At 44.3% G+C, this 22,235-nt stretch overlaps 1 protein-coding gene across 3 annotated transcripts in view; it reads left to right on the top strand.

Annotated features, from left to right (window-relative positions):
* LOC131266008 (neurogenic locus protein delta) overlaps positions 1-21,784 on the top strand; it is a 39,359-nt gene extending 17,575 nt beyond the window's left edge. For all 3 annotated transcript variants that reach the window (XM_058268335.1, XM_058268336.1, XM_058268337.1), the window contains exons 3-7: positions 3,263-3,568; positions 15,738-15,801; positions 16,245-16,493; positions 17,726-17,780; positions 18,084-21,784. In XM_058268335.1, coding sequence (XP_058124318.1) covers positions 3,263-3,568; positions 15,738-15,801; positions 16,245-16,493; positions 17,726-17,780; positions 18,084-20,448 — 3,039 coding nt within the window. In that variant the 3' untranslated portion in view covers positions 20,449-21,784. The remainder of the gene's footprint in view (positions 1-3,262; positions 3,569-15,737; positions 15,802-16,244; positions 16,494-17,725; positions 17,781-18,083) is intronic.
* The last annotated feature ends 451 nt before the right edge of the window (positions 21,785-22,235 follow it).

Below are 22,235 nucleotides of genomic sequence, written 5' to 3'. Positions count from 1 at the left end.
TCCGGTCGCTTGTTTTGCCATCGATGGCGGAAACTGATGCTGCTGCTGCTGTTGCTGTGGCCCATCTTTTTGTTCGTACGATGGCTGGCCAGATGCACATGAATCTCCAGACGAACGACGCTGCAGGTAGATAGTGTGTGCATATGGAGCACCCGCCGGCGGCTCGATGGTGTTTGCATGGAAAAAAGGGAAGTTTCCGCTTCCGGCATGCTGCCGCTTCAAGCCACGGATCCTTAGACAAAAGAGAAGTAGGAAGATCGTTCGTAACCGGCAAATAGGTGCTTCGTATACTCACTTGTTTTCCTGTGGTTTGGGGTTCTTTAGAAAAATACCTTTATCTCTAATCAAGTTATCAGACATCGTGCGAATTTTAACATTTGGCTCATCTTCGAATGTTAAACAAGCAGTATAAAGAACTTTCGTACAGTATTACACTTTTCCTACCCTATTCCTATTCCTATTGTGAGTTATCCGAATTGAACCATGGTCTAGACAATTTAAGCGTCATGATGAGTGATACTGCCATACTTATAGAATTATGGCTGATGAAATTGGTTTCGAAGAAAATATTTGAACTCAATAAAAAAAAACATAAAAATAATGCGATTCTAAGGCAAGCTTACTGTCGTGGAAGCGTAATGAAGGTCCCATGAGCGTGCTATTAAATCCACTCGTTAAAGCTGCTTTCTTGCTCGGGTTGTTGCGTGCCTGTCGTTAGTGCAGACTAGGCAGCAGCAGCATTAAACCATCTTCTTTCCTGCAATATATCCTGCTCATCATTCGTGTTGATCTTTTCTTCTGATTTGCTTCCATTTGTTTCATTCGTTTTAAGCAGTTTTCTTCCCGCTGTGATGTGGTTTATCTTCTTTATCTTTTCACTGCGTGTTTTGTGTTTAATTTCAATCGCGGTGCTATGTCGCGGGCTTTGTGGAACACCGGGGTAGGGCGCGCACACACGCACCGCGTGGATATTTCGATGCTTATCATTACGAAGGCAGTTTATAGTGTTTATGTTTATTTTGTGCCCGAAATGAGATCGTCGTGGCATTACTATTAGCTTAATTGTAAAGCTGTGCCCACAAGTTGTGGCCGGCCGGCCGGCTACTTGCCTTGCCGTGTCCATTAGATTTTTAACGGCTTACGGCTGGCGAATGGCAAACTGAATTAAAACGGAGAGTTTAATTCTAATTTTCGTTCATTCGCTTTCTTCCACTAGCAGGAGGGGGAAGGAGGAGGGGCGGGTAGAGGAGACCATCTCACGATGGTTATGGAATTTTTTTGTTTCATTTTCAACAGTTCTTCACTATATTTGTTAATTTGTTCTTGAAACATTGCAATAGACTTGACGTGGCTGCGAACAATGAACAAAGGAAGAGAATGGTTGCGGTGCAATTCTAGATAGTTTGCATTTCCATTGAAGTTGCTATAACGACAACGATCGTAGATCGTCCTGTGGTTATCTTTAAAACGAACGAACACTTATAGAGCCCACCATGGACACCAGAACCGGAAATTGCATGGTATTTTGATGGTTGGCAAATTGGTGGAAAAACTGACTCAAAAAATACACCGATGGAAAAGAAACGCAAAAGTTAACGTTGACCCAACGGAGTACATAACGTAGGGCGATCCTCTCTCTCTTCCTTCCGCTCTGCTCGCACGGATGCGTTGGAATCGATTTAAATTTTGGGCCACAGCAACAACACCTTTAACCGAGGCGCTATTTATCTTGCCCTGCTGATCGATTCCCGTTCCCGCTCTTATTATGAGTTGCTTCTTGCTTCGAGTAGCCTCTCGGGGGACTACTAGCGTTTCTGGCCAACCCGATCGGGGCGTTACGACGAGCTCGTGAGCTGATATGGTGGCGTGCATATGTCATTGACAGTGCGACGGTGCCCAATCGGCTTGGGGTGGTAGGAGGGGTGGGGCAACGGCCAGTGGGGCCCGCATACTGGGTGATTGCCGAAAGCCACGAAAGCGCACCATCCGTCTCGGATGCAAGCTTTTCTTTTACATCAGGGCTCGGCACACACGCTTCCTGATAAGGGGGCAAATGAGGAAAAACAGCCGAAAAGTGTTATTAAACCAATCAATCTGTTTATGCACTAAATCGAGAAGTAACGTACAGTATGATAGGATAAATTGTTACATAGTTTTACTTTATTCATTTACTTTGATACTTATGTTACACATTAAATTGTATACTTTTTGTACGTATAATTTTGCGTTCACCGTACTTTGATTTAATTTCTTTTATTATACTTAACCCTTCACTCAGCAAGAAAACACTTATTTTCGAGAAGTTTTGTAAATTGTAAACATGTATTGTTCCATAATGGTGTCGATAATTGTACTGGTGACAAGCAGCTATTTTGTTACATTTTATTTTGCCGCTAGATTCTGGACGAGCAGTACGAAACTGGAAAACTTTACAATAATTAATATTGAAAATGTACATCTATACACATATACAAAATCTGTACAAGACTGTCTTCTGATATTAGGGCCTATTACGATTCTCGAATTGTCACATCACACGAAAATCGCCAACTCGATCGTTAGAGTCGATGTAAGTTTCATAGATTTTTATTCCAAACGTAACTGTTAAACTGGTGTGAAACGACTGTTGCATTATGTAAACAACGAAAAATCTGTGAAGAGTTTGGCGTGTTAAAGCACAATTTAAAACGAAAAGATGCCTGCGTATTATAAAAATGCTTTATTTTACTTTGAATGTATTTTATGTATTGGAATTTACTCAATTGAATTAATTTCAATTGAACTGTTTGGCACTTTCCGTAGCACTAAACTTACGGATAAAAATTGTTGAATTCGAGTTCTCGTTCGGGAACCGTAATGCAATTTTTCCCACATTATTTGACAGATTGCTTTGATCGACAAAAAAAGTTCTCGAACGGAAACCAAAGGAAAACTCGAAGATGAGGCATAATGCGAATATGACGTTTGTGTTGGAAATTCTCTAACGCTCGAGTTTCATAATAAGCCCTATTGAACATCTCGTTCAGGCATATTGAACATCAATTGAAATGTTGTTTTGTATGTTTCACTAAAATTTTCTTATGATCCGATGGGAGGCATTTAACGACCCCTGTTTCACACTGTTGAAATATGTATAGGCCATCGCGCATCGACTAGCGTCGCGTGTTGGCATGATATTGTGCGCTCGATCCATGAAGAGTTTTGTGTGAGTGTGCCGGCTTTTTAGTTAATTATTTCTTCTGTTCTGTCTTTTTTTTGCCAGGTTGCCGGTTCGGGACTGTTCGAGTTGGAGTTGCGCTACTTTCAAAACGAGAAAAGCATCGACCACAATGAAAAGTGCTGCTCGGGAAGGGCGGACGCGCTCGGACGGTGCATCGGCACATGCAAAACACGGTTCCGGGCCTGCCTGAAGCACTACCAGGCCACCATCGACACCACGTCGCCCTGCACCTTCGGTGACGTCATCACGCCCGTCCTCGAAGGGACCACGCTCAACTTTACCGCGATCGCGAGCTCCACGGAGGGTTTCGCCAATCCATTGCGGTTTCCGTTCGAATTCGGCTGGCCGGTAAGTAACAGTAGCAGCCAACCAGGCTAGTAAGCCTCCTTACCCGCACCCGTTATAGAGGGTGTGTGTGTATGTACAACTACAATAATTAACTGTTCGTACGGTTGCATCCTCGATTATTACTGTCCGATTCTTGCTTGCGCTTTTTATCTGCCTTATCGGGCGGACACCTCGTGTGTGAGGGCCGTTAGGGTCGATCGGGTCCTGGCCGGTCCTGTATTTTGCTCCTTTTTAAAGAGAATCCGGTCGAACGGGTTCTAGCAGTTTTCGTGAGTTATATACTTTATAATCTCTTATTTCGCTTTGAGAATGCTTCCATTCAAATTACTTCCTTTGGCCACGCTCGGGACAATCATCATCGGGTCGTACTTCCCGATCTTTCGCCCTGTCCACACAGGTCAGGTTCATCGTGTTTCCAGGCAGCGGTCCCCGAAAAACTGATCGAGTGTGGAATTAAAATCATCACCGGCCGAACGCATGGGCCGTTCGTTGGCGAAAACACACAAAAAATAAAATTCACAACATGTTTTTACCTACCTGGTCTTGCGCGCTCACAAAAAAAGGGAGTTCACAACACGCACCAGGTGCTTCCTCTTGTGGTGAGCGAGCAGCCAGCACCTAGCGGATGTTGTTGTGTGTTACGGGTTGCTTCTTTATGAGAACCATTTATTCCTTTCCCAAGCCTCAACAATCTGTTACGTTTCCTTGAACACCAAATCCTGGGTTTTGATGTTTCTTTACTAGAGCTGCCTGGCGGGGCGTGCGTGTGTGTGTGTATTGGTCTGCCATTTGTTTGAGAAACTTTACTGGATAAACCTCCAGCTGTGCCAAGATTTCTTAATCTGTATGGGAGAAATATTGATGCTTGCGATTACGGAATAAATTGTGTGGGAAAGTAGGATCCCAAACATGCTGCTTACTACATGGAAGTGGATCAAGCTGATTGTTTCGTTTTGAGAACTGGTTCATGTTTTTAGCTTTATATTAAGGATTTGTGTTTTGTGTTTTTAAATCTTGAAGAACTTGATGAGCTATGAATTGCCATTTCTATTAAATTAATTAGAATGATACAATGAAGCAGCCAAATCACAGTTCTTGTTTACTTTTTATGCTATATTTTAGTAAGCCGCATCTTGCAAGAAGGGTTTTGTTTCAATTCCTTTTTTCAAATTTTATATACGTAATTACGCGTTGGGGGTCCGCGATAGCCGAGCGGTAGCGCCGGTTAGAAAATCGGCCCATGAGCGCCGGGGCTCACCACCTCGACGGCGTGGGTTCGAATACCAACCGAGACCGGACCCTCCCCTGTACGAGAGGACTGACTATCCACGTACAACAGGGAAACAAGTCTCGTAAGTCCTTAACGGGCAGGCATGACCAACAGGTCGTTACGCCAAGAAGAAGAAGAAGAAGAATTACGCGTTAATTGACTAAATTACTTTGATTTAAAAGAAATTATTTTATCTCGGCTATTTCTAAACGAATGGCCTTCGTTGTGTTATTCTCACAGTTAGTTAATTTTGAATTTATAAAACCTACTCCAGGGTCAAGAGTTTCTGTATTTACCTTTTGTTTAGTGATTTTCTCAATGAGGAAATGAAGAAATGGGTATACAAATTTAGCAACCTAGCTCCTTTACCTTTCGATTCATAAATTGTGTATAAAAAGCGGTGTTTTAAATGGCGCAATGGAAACACGGTATGTAAGAGCTGCCATCAAACTTATTAAAAGCAAATAGGTTGAATTTGAAAGCCATCTTAAACGGACCTCCTAAGGACCACCTAAGGATTTCACCAAGAACAATACTGAATTTTCTCCCTAGGCCGAAGTGATTCTAGATCCATCGCTATTGCAATTGCAACGTTATTACATGTGTGCTGTTGGTGCTGCTTGCGCCATCCAACCGATCAACGATAAGGCATGGCGATTGTTGGAGGTAGTATTATTTTTTGGATTCCAATGACACTCCGGTTCTGGTTGCAGGTCGTCCACTGTTCAGCCTTTTCCCCCGTCCCGTCCCGGTCCACAGGTCCCGGCCGAATTGTTCCCATCGCGGTATACACCGTGTGGGCTCTGTGAGGCGAGCCTGGGAAAAATAATTTGCAAACTAATCACTGATGGTCGGTACTTCATGCGGCGGTCGCCCGGCCACGCCTGTCTAGTTTTGTTTCGTTGATGTGACTTTTTGTTTTTGTTAATGGCCTCTTGCAACCGTTGCTGCCAGAGTGATGTAAGTATCTCTTTATAGTAAGATCTAAAACTGCTAAATGCGAACAGTGCAAAATGCAGCCGAAACGCATGGGGCAGAGACGGGAAAATGGCCAATTTGAACGCGTGAGAGAACGCAGGCACAAAGATATGGTACACTTTTGGCAAAATTGTAGGCAGCGCGTGTAAAATCAGAACGGCTGGCCAGACAATGCCCAAACGGCCGCTTGAAGGTGACGAACGAGCAAACGTCTGTTCCCGGCACAGTGGTGTACCGATGGAAGGAAAACTTTTTGGCATGGAATATAAACATGGCAAACAACAGAAATTTGGTATGAGTCGAGTTTTTTGGAATCGTTTTAATCATCGAGTGTTTTCGTTCGTGGCTCATCGGATGACGTCCAAACTTTAAATCCCACTTTTTGGTCCCTCGTTAAGGGACCTTGTTTTAGTTAACACGAGATTAGATGGATTCAACGAAAAATATACAAAATTACGATAAAAATTCCTGATTATCCCCTTTCAATGGTGCCATTCAAATTTGTTGAACATTCATTTGAATTATATTCAAATGCAATTTGTAAATGATTTTTTATCCAATGAATGAAACGTGTGTTGGTACATCACTGGTCCCAAACAACAGGCAGCGTCAAGCTTTAAATGTAATATTAAAGCAGGAGGAGTAAAAGTTCCACGGTTTTGGAGTTGGTTGCAGGAAGGGCGAGCGAGCAGGCAGCGGCACACAGTGCGGCGTTTAAGGGTGGAGGTCGATTTTAAAATGCGCCATGTGGTAACTAAAACTTAAAAAAAAAAATGTATGCTGAAATGAACGACAAAAAAGAGACGAACAGCAACAACCAAGACACATACAAAAAAAGAGGAACAGAACATAACGACAGCAAAAAAGTGCAGTGTGCCACAGCGTAAGAATGGCATCAGCAGGTAGTAGGGACGATCGGGTACGGGGGCTGGGACGGTGGTAAGGGTCGGGTCGGTCGTCCTCAGGCCAAGCAAGAGGGCCTGCGCGTCTGCTTTTCACTTTGTTGGGAACATCTGCTGTTCAGGTTTTCCGGGTGCTGTCCATGGCGCGTTGTGCTGGGTTGGCAAGGAGCGGGTAGCAAGAAATGAGAGAGCGAGAGAGGGCTACTACGGGGTAGCGACGGTATGACCGTGGCCCATGTGTGTTGTGAAGGAAGTGGAGAACGATCACTGCTGCCGATTCACCACCCAGCCGAGGGCGGTGTTGGGGTTTGCGAGTCACGGGAGGGAAAACGGATGCACATGTACCCCCTCCCCACACCATCAACCATGCCTCTCTTCAGCCGTGTGCTCTGCTTGACGATGGAACGTACTACCTTTTGATTTTTAATTGTTATTCATTTGTAGCATTTGGTGATGATTGATTGAGTCCCACGTTTCTCTTTTTGATGGTTGTTTGGTCACAAGGAGATGGTTGTTCTATCGGTTCTTTGCTTTTGTTCCCCATTTCAAATAGAGATTATTCATTGTGTCCGGCGTGCGAATTAAACTCTAATTGCGTAAGATGAAACGCACGATTTAACGCACGATCACCGTCAACTTTTTGTGCCTGTAAAATTGAACAAATTTTATCAGCTTCGTTTGTTCAGCATACAACATTTAACCAGACTCCTAAATCTGAATCTGGAACATTCAACTCTATTATAATTCCTCTGCCAAAGGAGAGCAGTGGAAAAATCTGCCGACTTAGATAAGATGTTCTCATCGTTCGAGCAAAGAATTGAGCAACAGATTGGTTTCAAAAAGAACAATTTAATCTCAACAACACTGGGCCAAGGAATAAAAGTTGTGGATAAAAAAGACGAAAATATTGTGTATGTATATTTTTGAAATTTCGTTGACCAAAACTGTTTTTGGTTAAGAATGTAGGAATGCAAAATATAAATCAATCTCTTGAAGAATTGATCGGATCAATTCTAAGCCAATTTTAACACGTTGCCGTCCCGCAAACACCGTTTCGATTTCTAGCCGCACACATCATTTTGGAGTGACGGCAATGCTGTCACTTGGCATTCGTCACATCATATTGGATGTAAACAAACAACTAATGGGCGGTAAACAAATTTCACAGGAGGCATTGCTGTATGTACGGATATTCGAATGCAGAAATTTAGCAAGGGCATAAACAAGCCGGCCACACGCAAAGAAGACTGGTGTAAACGCGCCTGTCGTAAAGCGCTATAAACACCGTAGAAGTAAAACTTTGTGGGGGTGCCCATGGCGCAGCGGTAGCGCGAGGAAACACCACGCCACAGGTGTGGGATCGAATCTCGAGTCTGGCACCCTCCGGTATTACGAACGGCTGACCACCGATCTATAATATACCGTCTTTCGGTCCCCGAAAACTCTCCTCGGAGAGAGGCCTTGTCCCACTTGGGGATGTTGTGCCACATAAAAAAAAAGTAAAACTTTGTTCATCGTTTTTAAACTATGCTACAAAAGTTAATTTGTACTATGGTTGGTTATTTATATCGATATCGTGTGTAAGATTCGAATCCCAACCGAGACCGGACCCCCCTCCCCTGTACGAGAGGACTGACTATCCACGTACAACAGGGAAACAAGTCTCGTAAGCCCTTAACGGGCAGGCATGACCAACAAGGTCGTTACGCCAAGTAAGCAAGACAAATAATATCCTTAACACGTCGACTGTCACGATGTTTTAGTTCATGTGTTTAGAACTATCATTTTTTTAAATAAAATTTGGTTATAACATTTATCAAACCAACAGATTTCGTACAGCAATTAAAGACTAGACTTCACAGAGGTAACATTTTTGTTGTTACTATAGCTTTATGCTATATAAGTGCTTAGTGCACTTATATATAGTGTATATAGTGTAAAAGGTAGATTGCTGCATCCTCCCGCGAAATGGGTGACGCAGCAGTCAACGTGTTAGCAGATGTGGTTTTCGTCGCTTGTGCTGTGCAAGCATAGAATATTACATAGCAGAACATCGCAAGAGATTTAGGATAGTAATCATGATTGCAGTGAAGTTGTTGCCAGAATTTTTATAAGCAAAGCAAGGGCGACTATTAGGAAGTTGAGTAAATGAATACATAAAATAATTTTTAATTTTTCCAATCCAATTACCAATTACATTATATCCATTGATTAGTTGAGGTGGGCTGTACAGCCCTGGAATACTCTAATTCTTTAAAGAGTCGCTCGCAGCAGCGTTCATCTCACTTGTGCATACACACAATAAAATCGAATTGGCGAGAGGTTATAGGGATGGAGCAAGCTCCGAAACACGACCAGGGAAGAGCGAAGCACCAATGTTCCATCGAGGGTCAAGGGATTGGCTTTTGGCCGGGACGGGAAAAGATCAGGTTCATGACAATCGCTCTGGCCGTTCGGCTCTAACTTGCACTTCGGTCTCTGCTTGCTTCTCACTGGCATCATCATGCTCGGTGAATCGAACAGCAAACACCTTAGCGAGTGACGATTGTGGCAGCAGCTGCTTCGCTTCGCAGGCTGCTTAGACGAATATTGCAAAGTCGCGCAGACCACCATTTCCATCTAAACACACACAACCCGTTACGCTGGTGATCCCTTCTAAATTTTTAAAAATGTTTTCCGACCGCCGCTCGAAGCGACACGGCATTCGGGCAGATGCGATTGAGTGAGTGTTGATTTCATCTACACTTTTTTGTTCCATGCGGACGCCGAAAGCGGTTTCGCGTGCGTATTCAACTAACTCGGGGTCCACACTACAGCGCGACGTCCCGTCACAAAACGCGACGTCGCCTGACAGGCGGCTGAACTCCATACAAAAAAAGTGTCGCACAAATCGCGCTAGACGATGCCTAGTGTAGAAACAGCGAAAAACGCGACGAAAACGTAAACAAACCGACAGCTGGACAAATCGTAACCAAACCGAAACACAAACGCGAGAAAAACGAGCAATATTTTCCCCGAAACAACGGATTTTTCGTTGTACTACCTATTTCTACTCTTTACAAATGTAATTCAGTTATGAAACTTCGCTTTAATTATTTTTACCAATGTTTTTTCGGGTACCGAAACGTAAACAAACTACTCTTCAACAAGTAGGAGATGACGGAAAATATATACCTCCTACGGTGGGGCAAAGTATCGTCGATGTTTGTTTTAGTTTCTTTTCTCAGTGAATTTCAAATGTAGAAGCGCCAAACTCACTCAGGGTGCATAAAATACGTAGCTAAACAAATATCATGCATTACTACCTCATAATTCAACAAAAAAAAATTTAGCCGAGTTTGCGCCCCTATGTGATACATATTTCCACATACTCCCCTACCTCTGTCGCGCTTGGCTTGCGCGATTGTTCTGCCGAAACTGGGCTACTTTTGAAACGGGACGTCGCGCTGTAGTGTGGACCCCGAGTAAGATGCGCGTCCTCCTTCAACTAAGATGCGCGGCTACTTTGTAGCTTCGAAAGCAAATCGCGCGCCTGAATGGCCTGGTGGAAGACGACGTGCCGTGTAGGTATTTGTGTGCTGCATCGCTAGAGCAAAGGGTGAAACGAGAAAGATGACCCAAGATAAAACGAGATGCACAGCTCCAGGTGAAAAATTTGATTCTTAACAGACGCCGTGTTTATACTGAATGGTTATACCTGCAGCTTTGAACTAAGGAAGAAAGCACACACAGAAATTGATCGCGGTCGAACGGTAGTCGGAGCCAGCAACCTTGTACGCGCTGGCTGTTGTGTGTATGTGTATGTGTGTGAATGTGAGGTTTGGCCTACTGCCAATAGTTTGCGCTTGCTAAGCTCTTCCCAAAGGGAGACCACGCAGCGACACAGCGGGGAGCTATAATAGCTTGTTTCGCCAGTTTTCTTCGGATTCGTTCAGGCGCGCACGAGAGAAGGGTTGTTCAAGATTTAGTGAACGTGAATGGCCGCTGTTGAGGCTTCTCTAGTTGACACTCTTTGGTGGGGAATTGGAATGCACGGCGATGGCTCGTTTGCATCTACCCCACCTACCCAGGAGCCGGAGAAAGGAATGCCGATCGAGTCGATGAGATATCAACAATGCAAATAAATCGTCGAAGTACACGAAGCGTGCTTTCTCCGCACAGCCACATTTTTGCACACATGCATGCCCCCTGTTTAAGTGTGTTTAATCAAACATTTTGGATAAGAGTATCGTTCGCATTAGGTAGAATGTTTGCGATAAATATGTTTGTAAAGAAGATACTCTGATTGAAAATTAAAGGCTATTTTGTGTTTTGATAATTTCTTGATGTATATCATTTGTATGATTTTGATGAATCTTTATGATTCGTCAAAGATTCAGGAATCTCCAGAGACGCAAGCATTGAACAAAATGGTACAGCATCGCCTGAAAGTTCTAGAATTTTTTAAAATTCTACATGTACTTTGTAGTTTTATAAAACTGTCTCTTGAGAACCATCAATCGTCAGTGAATTATTTCGCGAATTCAGATGGGTTCAGTCGAAAGATTCATTCAGATTTATGAATCTGATTCGGAGTTACGCAAGCCTTACACTTTTTCAATATTTGTATTAAAGATAGATATAATAAATGCACTCCCATTATCTTTCTTGCTACACGTGGCAAACAAACGTAGTGACGTATTTAAATTTTCTAAGCTTTTATAAGTCGAATACTAAAACATCAGCCTCAAACAGCAAATTTTACTTTTTCAATATAAGTAATTTATTATCTAACACATTTCTACATTCACTCGAATGAGCCAGGTAGTTGCTTCATTTTCTATCAATTAGTCCATATCACCCCTGTAAGTCAATTCCTTTTAACAGCAATTACTGAAACGGAAAAGGAGGTTCTTAGCATGATAAGAACCAGATCCGGCTGGCGTCTTACAAAGACTAACAAAAAATAAAATGTCGAAAGGAAAGCAGTGGAAAAATCTGCCAATGTTGCAGTTGGCGGCGACGAAGTTGGCTTCAGCGGTGCGTTTGTTTATTGTTTTGTTCTTGCTTTGCTATGCTGTTCTGACTTCTGTCCACAAGCAGAACCCCTTTCCACTATGGGGAAGCGTGCACAAATGCGCTCGGCACCGTAATATAATGCACTCTTATGCACTTCAAGGAGCAGGAGCGAGACAATGGTCGGAATGGGGTTTGTTGGAGCGCGGAAAGATGGCTACACTTTTGCTCACGATGCAGTCCGCCAGCGCCAGTCGGTCAGGTGCAAGCAGTGCAAGTGCAACATAAGAACACGAACTCGATGTGAAAAAAGAAGGACGCAGGCAGCGCAGTACACACTGTCTCATCGTCGTCGAGGTGATGGTATGGCAAAGCAAGAACTACAAAGCAAAAACTCTTCGGCGTAGGGAATCTCAAGCAGCAAGGCACCGCCGCCATCTCGGCGTGTCGGCGACGTATGGCGACATATTCTATAGAGTGACAACGACGCGGTGCGTCTGCTGTCGCCACCATACGAATGAAACGGCAACAAAAACTCCCAATCCTTGCCATTCAGGTGAGAGCGCCAGCCAGCCAGCGGGGAAGAAATCAGTCGCCGAAGTAAGCCATCCAATAAAAGCAATCTGCCATTCCGGGTGTGGAGGGTTGTCGAAAGGAAGAGGCAGACGGAGGAAGGACCGTCGTCCATCAAAGTAAGCATCAATCCAAGCCCAGTCAGTCAGGGCAGGGGTTTGTTGGAGTTGGTTAAGAGTGGTGGGACACGGAAAGTCAGGGGCGGTCGACCAGCATAATCTAATTGAGTACAAACCAACCAACCCACTGTCAGCCAGCCAGCCGGCCTCCGCGGCGGGGTCTCAAACCGGAGCCAGATGGAAAGTCGTATTTTTATACACATACTACGTGTGTGTGTGTGTGTGCGCATGGTTCGCTGCTGTTGCTTACATCAAGGCGGTGTGTAGCGCTTTATTTTATTTTATTTTTGAGCGGTTTTTTTAACAATGTTCTTTCTTTCGTTTCCTTCCTCACACTCCCACCTCCCGTGCGCCCTAGAATCGGCTCCGGTATCATCTTCCATCCTCGCCCTGGTCGCATGGGAATCGGATGGCGCTGCCGTCGTCTGGTCCGTTTCCTTCTTGCTGATCGCACTGTATCTCTGTCTCACCTGTCGCCAGACGCGCGCCCTGTCCTGTCCTGCTGCCGCCTGGCCCATGTGGGTTATCATCTATCCTTGCCCGGCCCCAGGCGGCGGGTGCCAGCTGTCCTCCGGAGCGCGAGCGCGCACACGCCGCTCTTATTTGATTTGGCGGGCAGCTTGCGTTAGTTGACACGTTTGTTGGCCTCGACCGGCGGTGGAGGTGGGTAGGCAAGCGAGCGGCGACGGACCGTCACCCATCGCCACCACCTGGCCGGGCTGGTTCGAAGAGTCTTGGAGATACACAGTGAAGCGAAAAGCAGTGCGCGTCAGAAAATAATCAATTGGTCCATGTGGAAAAAATGGAAGATAAATATATTTTTAAAAAATAGTACGCATCGCGTCCCGGCCAGGGTGAAAATCGGCGCGTCCAAAAAATCCATTGACAAGTTTTTGGAACAAGATCGAATTCGCATGAAGCCATTCGAGCCATACAACATGGAACCTTAAACAGTTTGATTTTTAAAGTAAACGTAATTTAATTTGCTCAGTTAATCAAGCGTACATCTTTACGTTACAATAACTGTTCGTTTGTATTCGAATCATTTTTCTTTATGTAAAAGGGGAAGGATATAGTTCATTGTCGCATTGACTGAAAAAACCCCAATCGCAAATTTTATGCCACCCTCTGTTACAAAACTTTATCTTTTTTATAATTTGGTATGATTCGATGGAGATTTTAGCCTCACAGGCAGATTTGTACATAGGAGATTTGTCGCTTAACAATCCTCAGCACATTTTGCTACACCCAGCACCCAGTTGATGCATTTTTTTAATGCAGTCTAACGCTAGCTTTAGATGAATCGCCAAAGACTGTAAATACACGCGCAAATATCAGTTTTTCTGTCATTTTTGCGTTTTGTGTAGACTTTAACACTCTGACGGCCGACATCTATAGATGTAATCGCTCCGTTTCAGTTTGCATCCGAGCATTTTGGTGTGCTGCATCCGATCGATCATCATTTTGGTGTGCTGTCAACGCTGTCTCCTGACACGCACCACAGACTACTGGATGTAAAAAAATATCAAAAGGAAAGTTAACAAATTTCACAGGGCGCGTTGCTGTTCGTACGTTTGATAACTAACTCTAATAAAGATTGAAAAAGAATGATCAAACAGGGCGGCCAGATACGGAGGAACTAGTGCAAACGCGGCGGTCGTAAAGCGTTGCGACACCGTGAATAGTCCGGCCGTCAAAGTGTTAATATTCATGAGTCGGTCCAAATGAAATCGCACTCATCGTTTCTTTGCCCATTTGAAGCTATTCGAAAATATTTTCCAATAACTCATGCTAAATGTAATTTTACCTGTGCGCTTCTACGCTGGAAAGATAGAAATAAATATCTTACCAAGCGGCACATAAAACACAGAATTCAACGAGAATAGTTCGATGTTTTCGCGCGTTTATCATTTCGCTTGTCGATACCGCGAAGGGTGTAAAAATACCAAGCAGCTCTACGGCGCTGGCTCTACCAATTTCTGCCAAAATCTCCGACGTGTTAAAGACCAAGACAACAAAGAATCTTGTGAGATGCAGGCGATCAACGGCATTGGGATGCGCGTGAAGATGTTTCGCTTTTCTCTCTGGAATGTTGAAAAAACATTGTGTCCCCCCCCCCCCCCCCCCCCCTCGTGTCACGATGCCACAGGGAAGGAATGCAAGGAGAGAATAAAAATAATAATAAATGGATTTATTTTGAAAGGATGACTGCTGCCGCCAGATGGTGCGTCTGAGTTGGTACTTCGCTTGAAATTTCTTAGGAAACTAAATTCCTCACATATTATATCATTTATTATATGGTCATGGTATCGTATCGGTACGCCCATGGTCCGTCATACTAAAAAATAATTAAATTATTAAGTGTGTTCCTTCGATTGCTAAGTCAATTTGCCTTTCGGTAAGTTTACGTTTGATGTGTTAGGTAAAGAATTAAAAAAAGTTGTAAACTATGCCCAAAATGCACTCAATAGAAGTATGGTGCAATAGCCACAACGACGCCGCATTCCTTTCCGTTGGGTCCATGCGTCACCACCCGCGTCTACCAAATCTATATGCTTCTCCTAGAAATGGCTCACTCGGTACCGGTTTGCCTCGAAGAGTTTGTACGCCACAGGGATTAATCGGGCGTCTTTCCAGAGGCTAAACACCTGAGGGCCACTAGAACCGGTCAACTGACTATTGGGACAAGCAGAGGCAAGCTCTACAACCTGTCGCGCAGCTGGCAACCTTTTTTTTCCTGTACAAATGAACGGTGCAATTTTTTGCCAACGGAATATGGAATTTGACAAACCTTAATCTTTCACGACCCGTAGCCCACTCTTAGGTGTCCCCCTTTTCCACGACCACCAACCCCCACCACTCCCGGTGAACCGTTCGGCAGGACATGGAATGTTTGTTGTTGTCATGTTGGCAAATAGGCAGGAGGTGCTTACCGCAGGCAGCGACCTTCAGTACAACCCGCTTGAGCGCGGCAAGTTTCGCTGGTGGACGGACAGAAAAGAGTGTTCTATTTCTTGTCTTGTGTTTTTTTGTTTTGGTTTGTTACAGTTTGCTGTTTTGTTGTATGTGACGTGTGTTGTTTATGTCGTCTTCCTTTCGACTGTAAACATCGGCAGCACCCGTAGTCCACAAGTAGACGACTTTAATGTTTTGTTGTTCAAAAAGAAGCATTACCGTCAATTTTTGCAGGTTTTGTAGGGTTTCGGGATGTTTACAGTATCACATATCCGTTTGCGCAAGTTTGGTAGTTTACTTATGACGTTTCCATTTTTCAACTGACCGTTTTGAGGCCATCCAGCTAATGATCTCTCTCTTTTTCTTTCCTTTCGCAGGGCTACTTCACGCTGATCATAGAAGCATGGCACGACACGAACGAAACGACGAGCCGATCGCCCGGTAGGTAGTGCATATTGGATCGAGCTATACATAGCTGCGCCCTGGTATGGAGGCTGGGGAATTTGAACTTTCGTGTGCCAACCGAGTGCGAGTTGTGTGTGCGTTGCGCGAAATTAATCCGTTATTATTTCCCAGTTTTTCGATCGAACAGCACCATAATTCGCCACAGCTCTTCAGCGTGCGCACACACTTCCGTTTGTATCTAGTTTGGTTTGGCCCCGAAAGACATGTTGCTCGGTGTGCCTGATCGTTTGCTGTTCAAATTAAAAACACCAACAAAAAAACAAAAAAACGAACACACAAAATTAAGAAATTTTACCTTTAACTGAATAAAAATTCGTTCAGCATCGAAAAACACAGACTCCCCCCAACCTGATACGCCCAGCACTGCGCCACGTTGCTCCGTGCATTAATAATTATGCATTTCTCCTTTCGGTCCGCAGGCACGCTCATTTCCCGGCTTTCGATTCAGCGGATACTGGAGGTTTCGGCCGACTGGATGGAAGACAGTTACAACTCATCGCACACGATGATACGGTACGCGTTCCGGGTGACGTGCGATCCGAACTATTACGGTGCAGGCTGTGCCAATTTGTGCCGCAAGCGGGACGATCAATTTGGCCATTACACCTGCTCACCGACCGGTGAACGCGTGTGCCTGTCCGGCTGGCAAGGCGAATACTGTACCTTCGGTAAGTCGAATATTTCTTCTCCTTTTTTTTCCTGTACCGTGTCGCTAATACTCTAGGGGGTTGAATGGGCCTCTGTGATCAACCAGCCAACCAGCCAACCAGCCACCCAGTCCACCCCAGCTCACTACTGTCTCAGGAAAAGGGGCAGCGTATTTGAGAAACGTTCGGGCAGCTTCTGTTTTAATAAGTATGGTTTCGGTTATGTTTTCTTCTCCGAGTTCCATTCCTTTCCCAGCCGTTGAGCTTAACCAACGTTTAAACGTACGGCTTAATGCATTTATAAAAATGATTACGTTTCTTTGATAATTGAAACCCTTATTAAATGCTGCGCTGTTTAAATTCCAAATTTTCCCTTTAAAATTACATCCTTTTGTGTAAGTAGTTACGTACGGTTTTACCTTTGAATACAGGGCGCATCCATGTAACACTCAATGGAAGATAAAATGCGTTTCTAGTAAAATTAAAATCGACTGTGCTTAGTTTTAGATCGAAATAATTCGGGCACTTGCTGTTATTTTGCCAGCAAAATATCATCTTATTATATCAAACAAACTGAAAGACATGTGTTTTTCTTGAGCGGTTTTCCCTGGCACGTTTTATTTTAATTCAATTGCTACAATATCTGACATCCTAATGAATTTTCTATGTTTTTAAAGTTACTTTTTATTCATTTTTTTTTGAGTACTAGAAATAAATGTTCAATGTTCGTTTTGACAATGAACCTGTATATAATCCTATCCCTCTAAAAACGAAGTTGAAAATTTCAAAAAGGATATTTTTATAGTTAGAAACTTTTTACGACATTCATGTTTTTGTTGAAGCACAGTGTTGTATTAAAACAACTTTAATAATCTAAATATGCGATTTATAAAATAAGTATTTTTTTTCAAATTTAATTTGTACTTATATTTTACCCTTCTAAATGTTCGCCCTGAAAAGTTTAAGATAATTCATTTTAAAAAAACTATTATACCATTGCAAGTCTAGTTGCATGAATTATCTTCGCTTGAAAGGCATTTTTGATAAACAGATAACATTCTCTCGTCGCATGGGCTGCCGGTATAAAACTTAGAACAATATTGTACATTCATTGCTGAGGCATTATGACTGCACAAGACGAATTCAGTGCAATTTCATGGACTGTGTAACATTAATGTTCATTTTCCTCTTTCTTCCTTTCCATGTTTCTCCCGCATCTGCTGCTCGTTTTTCTTCACAACCTCCACAAAAAGCACGATGCACTCCCGGATGCACTCACGGACACTGCAACAAGCCGAACGAATGCATGTAAGTATTGGTAGCTACTTGCAAGCTCTTCTCCTCATGCCCGACAGGAGTGGTTACATGCGCCAACACAGGTTGCAGGCGATGGTAGCATGGTATATGGCATATGTACCGATTTCTACCGAGAGATTGTAATGCCATATATAATTAATACCCTCCTCCGACGCAGTCCGAAGCCTACCAATAATGACGATGTGTCCCTGAGATGGTTTAACATATTATTTAACTTACTGTTTCTCTCTCTCTCTCTCTCTCCGTTTTGCTTCTCGATTTTTTCTTTCTCTCTCTATCTTTCTTATTCTATAGCTGCCAGTCCGGTTGGAAGGGGCCGCTGTGCGACGAGTGTGAACCTTATCCGGGCTGCGTATACGGAACGTGTAAAAAGCCCTGGGAATGCATCTGCAAGGAAGGCTGGGGCGGGCTATTTTGCAATCAGGACTTGAACTTTTGCACCAACCACAAGCCGTGTCAGAATGGGGGCACCTGCTTCAATACTGGTCAGGGCTCGTACACGTGCCAGTGCCGGCCGGGCTATACGGGAACCGAGTGTGAGTCGAGCATAACGAGCTGTACCGACAAGCCGTGCCTGCACGGGGCCACCTGCCACGAGTTGGTCGATGACGGGGACTCCACTGCATCCGGACCGGTGCCTTCTCCGGACGACGCAACCGAAGAGAGCGCTGATCGCAAGTACCGGTGCCACTGCACGACCGGTTGGATGGGAACACACTGCGAACGGGAAGCGATCACTTGCGCCGAAAAACCCTGCCATCATGGTACCTGCATCGATACGCCTTCGAACGGTGGTGGCGGCGGTACTGGCTCGTCGTCGTCGTCGTCATCTTCATCCAGCTTTCGATGCGACTGTCCTACCGGTTACAGTGGGACGACGTGCGAAATAAAGTCCGGCGAGTGTTATTCAAACTTCTGTGCGAACGGAGGAACATGCCACGTGGCGGGATCATCGGCATCAGCGTCCGCATTATCGACGTTGCTCAGTCACACGTCGAGCAATGATGCGGGAGCCAGCGGATTGCTCATGTGCCTGTGCCCCGACGGTTTTGTTGGCGACCGGTGCGAGGAGAATGTGGACGATTGCGTCGGAAAACCGTGCCTAAATGGTGGCACCTGCCTCGATGCGGACAATCACTTCAAGTGTCAGTGCGTGCCTGGCTTCATCGGGACGCACTGCGAGGAAAAGGTGGACCTTTGCCTCACGAAACCGTGCGCGAACGGGGGCACCTGCACAAATCTCAACAACGACTACCGATGCCAGTGTCGGGCTGGATTCGCGGGCAAGGATTGCAGTGCGGACGTGGACGAATGCGCATCGGCCCCGTGCCGTAACGGTGGTACATGCATTAACCGGGTGAATAGCTTCCAGTGTGTGTGTGCAGGGGGGTTTCGCGGCTCAACCTGCGAACTGGAGTCACCAACGTCGTCCACCTCCGCCGCCGTGCAGAGAGCGGCCGTCGTCAGCAACGGTGACATCCAGCATCACCATCATCACCCGCAGCAGCAGCTGCGGCACGCCATCGCTGGTGGTGACTTGGCTGGCGGAGTCGGTGTCCGCCGCAATGCCGACGGATTAAGTAGTGGCCAGATTGTGCTGATCGCTATACTTTCCATCTCGACTCCATTGGCTGCGTTCATAGCGGCTGCGATAGTCATCTGCCTCAAGCGCAAGCGTCAGCGAGAACAGGAGAAGGATGACGCTGAAGCTAGGAAGCAGAACGAACAGAACGCGTCGCACAATCTCTCCTCTTCGCACCATCATCATCACCTGCAGCAGCAGCAACAGCAGCAGCAGCATCATCAGCAATCGTCCTCGACCTCACCTTCGTCGGCGCAAGGCGCCTCACAGCATCCGGGCTCGCAACAGCAGCAACTCCAACAGCAGCAACAACAACAGCAGCAGTACCATGGGTTTCACAATCACCACCTTTCAGCTGGGCAAAAGCGCAACAGCAGCAATACGCTGTCGAACTTCGACAGCTCCCATCATATGATCAAGAACACCTGGGACAAGAGCATCAACAACATGCCACCCCCTCCAGCCATCGCTTCGATCACAACGTCAGCGTCGAGTGGTGGAGGCGTGAGTTGTAGTGGCAGTGCAGGTGGTGCTGGTAGTGGCAGTGTAGCTGTCGGCTCTAGCTCGCTACTTCTTGGCGGTGGTGCTGGTAGTGGCGGTGTAGGTCTAGACGACAGCAGTTGCCTTATGAGTGCGAGCTCTGGGGCGAACGGAGTCACCAGTTCCGGTGGGCTGCTCTACCTGAGCGCCGCGGAAGATTCGTCGATGGCGTCCTGTTCCACGTTACAACGTGCCAAATCGCAGAAGCAACTCAACACGGACCCCTCGCTGTTACAGCAACACCACAATAATACGTTGCTGTCTCAAACGACCGGCATGCATTCTTCCTCCGGTAACGGAGGATCGTCGGTGGCAGCAGTAGTACCGTCCGTAGCAGCCACGGCCGGAGGATCAACGGCGATGGCATCACAGTGCAGCGGTGTTGGTGCCGGCAGTAGCGGGAAGGATTTATACGATAAACGCATATCAGTCCTCTCCGAATCAGGCCGACTTTGCCATACCCGTTGGAACGGCAGTCCCGTTGTTGTGGGCGGTAGTCATTCCATAGTCGGACCTTGCAGTCCTCCTCACATTTAAGCAGCATTAACGTTCAACACTCAACCTTATTCCCGCAAAGCATTTAGAGTCAAACATCGCGATCACGTTGGAAGTATAGAAGGTAATTGGTTTTACTACTACTTTTGCTTTCCACCGCTACATTAACTGCGAGAAAGGAATCGCAAGACTATCTTGATGTGCACATTATGACTGCTTTGTAGTGATTCTATTTTTTTCCTGTATATTAAGATGTTTTCACCTGATACGAGGACGACAATTGATCTCCTGATTAGCTGAATGTAAATTTTATGTAGTTACTTCACTCAATTTTTTGCGTGGGCTTTGCAGCTTACTTTCTTTCTTTTTGTTTTGAACTGTAACACAGTGAACACATTGTTTACTTTGTTTTATCAACTTTCTACTATTGCTATCACATAGAACTTTTATGAATTATGATGGATAAAGGAGCGAGAATTGTAAAGATGCGTGTGTACAGATATAATTTGGAGAAGAACAAATATGATGGATGTTCCAACAAAAACGTTTGCATGGTACTTAAGAAATTAAACAAAGTACATATATTTGTAATAATTAAAAGCAATTGGTCAATGTTAGATTCATTGTTGGAGGACGATGATAAGGATGTTTTAAACTTTTTTAAATTTCATTGCAATGGTATCAATCTCATTAAATATCGTCTTTGAAAATTGAATCCTTTTTTTTTGGTTTTTTGTTTTTTATTGTACATGCATTTAAATACACAGTTTTGATGAAGAGTTTTCTTAAAGAGAGACAACACAAAAGTAAGCAAGAATTATGTAATCACATCTCATTGCAATTCCTTCAAACTTAATTCTGATGTGTTGAAGGTAAATAAGAAGGGAACTTTAAATTTGCCATTGCAAATCGACAGACTTTGCACCAAGCAAAATAGTAAACAGAATTGATGTATTCCGGATGAGTGATCAATTTTTCATAGCTTTGTTGTTTTTGGCCAGTAAATACTTAATATATTCGCAAAAAATAATATCATTAGTAATCAAACGGGGTCGAGTTGGACCGTACATGAGTTAACTATTAGCATAATGAATGGCTTCGATGATAATTACCAGCAGTTAAACAATACTGCACAATATAGGCATGGAAAAAATAAACAAGGTTACGCCTCGCATAACCACCTGTTGGTCAGTCAGAAGCCGGAGGAGTTGAGCGAAAAAAACGTACCGTGCAGTTTTGATTTGCGCGCGGTAGCACGCTCATCCGTTCCAAGTATATTCTTCTCGTCCAAGTTTTTGCCATGTAAAGTGTTGTATTTAAACGCATACAGAGTTATTATATACAATTTTATATTTAAATGTATATCATTAGATAAAAATCGTGTGTTATTATATGTATATTCTTGAGTTTCGTTGTGCAGTAATCTACGGTGTATCTATTGTGGAATATTGCTCGCGGAAGCTATTGGTCCTGTTTGTATTTCAAAGCAAGCTCTGGTAATTATATCATGAAAAATGTGTGCGATTTTTGAACTTCATATCTGTTAACATATCACGAAACAAGGTTACGGCAAATGGTCATACCGACATATTTCAATGCAGCAATTAAAGTCGTTTGTGCGTTAACTTTCGTTAATTGTTTTCATTCGCGAACAAAGTTTTCATACAGCTTTTGGAGTCTGTATGTCGCTATCCAATCATCACCAATCGAAAAGCAAAAGAAATACAGTGCTATAGTACTTAATTGTCTTTGGTCATAACATTTACTGTGTAATAGAAAAATTTAATTTTTTTTCACTTAACTTTCTATTCTATTTCTAAATAACACCT

Source organism: Anopheles coustani, chromosome 2, assembly GCF_943734705.1.
Source record: "Anopheles coustani chromosome 2, idAnoCousDA_361_x.2, whole genome shotgun sequence".
NCBI classification, from domain to species: Eukaryota; Metazoa; Arthropoda; class Insecta; order Diptera; family Culicidae; genus Anopheles; species Anopheles coustani.
Note: the sequence above shows the minus strand (reverse complement) of the source record. Positions and strands in the feature narration are given on the sequence as shown.